This window comes from Otolemur garnettii, unplaced genomic scaffold, assembly GCF_000181295.1.
Source record: "Otolemur garnettii isolate 467f Iridium unplaced genomic scaffold, OtoGar3 scaffold00047, whole genome shotgun sequence".
In the NCBI taxonomy this organism is placed as follows: domain Eukaryota; kingdom Metazoa; phylum Chordata; class Mammalia; order Primates; family Galagidae; genus Otolemur; species Otolemur garnettii.
In genome coordinates this window covers 13,568,650-13,570,899 of record NW_003852442.1, presented here as the reverse complement: position 1 = coordinate 13,570,899, position 2,250 = coordinate 13,568,650, and the positions used below count along the sequence as shown (strand labels likewise).

The window sequence follows — 2,250 nt, the reverse complement described above, 5'->3', positions numbered from 1 at the left end:
GTGGCTGGCGCCTTAGCCGCTTGAGCCACAGGGGCCGAGCCAGATTTCAAAGCTCTGTCCTAGGTGCTTTTCTCACTTCACCCTGCTCTACTCCATAGCAGATCTCACTCACAGACCTTCCATTCTCACCTATGCTGAGATATCGCATAGTTCTTTCCTCTGAGTTCCAAATGTATATATCCAACCCATACTGGATGTTTTCAAAGGGACATTGCAAAGGCACCTCAAACTCATGATCTTCTTCAGTCCCTACGCCCAAAGCTGTATTTGTCCAGTTTCCCCACCTCAGTAGCGCCAGCAGTCCAGAAACAGAAGACAGGACTCGTCTCTGTCTCTTTCTATCCCTTTCTGTTCCTCGTATCTAGTCCATTTCCAAGTTCTTATGATTTCTCTTCTAAAACCTCTGTGTTCTGTATATGTTTCTCCATGGCCCTTCAAGCTTCCCTCATCTCTTCTGATGATGCCCATAACTTCATAGAGCTATAACCACCCCATTCCTCAAACTCGTTTCTATCCTAGGGCTAGAATCATCTACATAAAATGCAAAAAGAACAAAAGAAAAAAGAAAAAAAAACCAAATCCCCTAAGTTCCTTTATTATTTTTTTTCAAACCTCCAGCAATGAAATCAATATTTTTTATTTTTTTGAGACAGAGTCTCACTCTGACCCCTGGGTAGAGTGTTGTGGTGTCACAGCTCACAGCAACCTCAAACTCTTGGGCTTAAGCGTGTCTCTTGCCTCAGCCTCCCAAGAAGGTGGGACTACAGGCGTCCACCACAACACCTGGCTATTTTTTTGTTATAGTTGTCACTGTTTGGCAGGCCCCAGGCCGAGTTGGAACCCGCTAGCTCCAGTGTATGTGGCTGGCGCCTTAGCTGCTGAGCTACAGGCGCCAAGCCCCAAAAGGTCCTTTAAAGAAAGTTTCCCATTGTTCTTGAGAGAAAACCTAAAATCTTTACTATAGTGAAAGGTCCTGTCCCCTGCCCACCTTCCCAACCTCAGTTCAAGTTCAACTTTCATTTCCTTCTGTCTGGCCACCCGAGCCTTCTGCCAGTTTCCTCACCCCTGGCCTCCTCCAGGCTTTTGCACAGGTTGGCTCATCAATCTAGAACGCATTTCTCTCTCACTGCTGTGAAGTTCGTCTGGGAGAAGGCCCCAGATTCAGAAGTTTAGCCATTTTCCTAAAGAGAAAAGTCCAAAGTTTAAAATTTATTTATTTTTAGAGTCTCACTTTGTCGCCCTCGGTGCCTGGCATCACAGCTTACAGGAACCTCAGATTCTTGGACTCAAGTGATTCTCTTGTCTCAGCCTCTGGAGTAGCTGGGACTGCACAGGCGCCCACCACAAAGTCCGGCTACTTTTTAGAGACAAGGTCTTGCTCTAGCTCAGCCGATCTGTCCGTCTTGGCCTCCCAGCACTGGGATTACAGGCGTGAGCCTACACGCGCCCCGCCGAAGAGTTAATATTTAAAAAGCAAAACGAAACTAGCTTTACAGTCATCTTAACAGTCATTAGTGACTGAGCCTGCAATATGGGACACATTGTTTGCATTAGCTAGCTCATTCATTCCCCCTAAAAGCCAGACAAGCCAGGTACTATTGTTATTATAGTCTGTTAAACATGAGGAAACCAAGGTCTGGGAAGTTAGTTTTATTGTGCAAATACAATTTCCCTATAGGGTCTGTTTTATCCCAGAGGGGCCCAGGGCTTCCGGATTCTACCCGACCCCGCCCATGGCCCCACCCCCTGACCACGCCCCTCGACCTCAGGTGCGGCCAGACCCTCGCCAGCCTCCGCTCGGCCCCGCCCCGGCCCTAGTCCCACCCTTTCCTCGCCCCTTTCCCTTCCCCGCCCTTTCCTCGTCCCGCCCCTTGCCCTCGCCCGGCCTCTGCAGGGAGCGGTGGCTGCAGTGCGAGCCGTGGCCGCCGGGGGGCAGCCGTGCTGCTCGGGCCCGACCGCTCTGGGCCGCGCTCCTCGGTCGCCCTCGGACCGGGCTCCGGCTGCGAGCGGCTGCCTCAGTTCCCAGTGCCGACCGCCGGGTCCCTGAGCCGGACCCAGTACCTCGGCTCCCCGGGGCCGGACCGAGGTCGCAAGCAGCGCCGCAGGGTGTGGGGCGGACCCAGGAGATGAAATGACAACGACAACCCTCCAGGTACCAGGCACGGCCCGGCCCGGCTCGGCGGCTGAGGCCGAAGGCGGCGCGGCGGGGCCTTCCGGCCGTAGAGCGGGGCGGGCGGGCGGCCTCGGCGG

The 2,250-nt window shown here is 53.3% G+C and overlaps 1 protein-coding gene across 2 annotated transcripts in view; it reads left to right on the top strand.

Annotated features, from left to right (window-relative positions):
* Positions 1-1,959: 1,959 nt before the first annotated feature.
* The window catches only part of VPS4A (vacuolar protein sorting 4 homolog A), a 17,169-nt gene continuing 16,878 nt past the window's right edge, over positions 1,960-2,250 (top strand). The window contains exon 1 of one of the 2 annotated variants that reach the window (XM_003791401.2): positions 1,960-2,152. In XM_003791401.2, coding sequence (XP_003791449.1) covers positions 2,132-2,152 — 21 coding nt within the window. In that variant the 5' untranslated portion in view covers positions 1,960-2,131. The remainder of the gene's footprint in view (positions 2,153-2,250) is intronic. The other variant, XM_012806138.2, reaches the window with a different exon arrangement.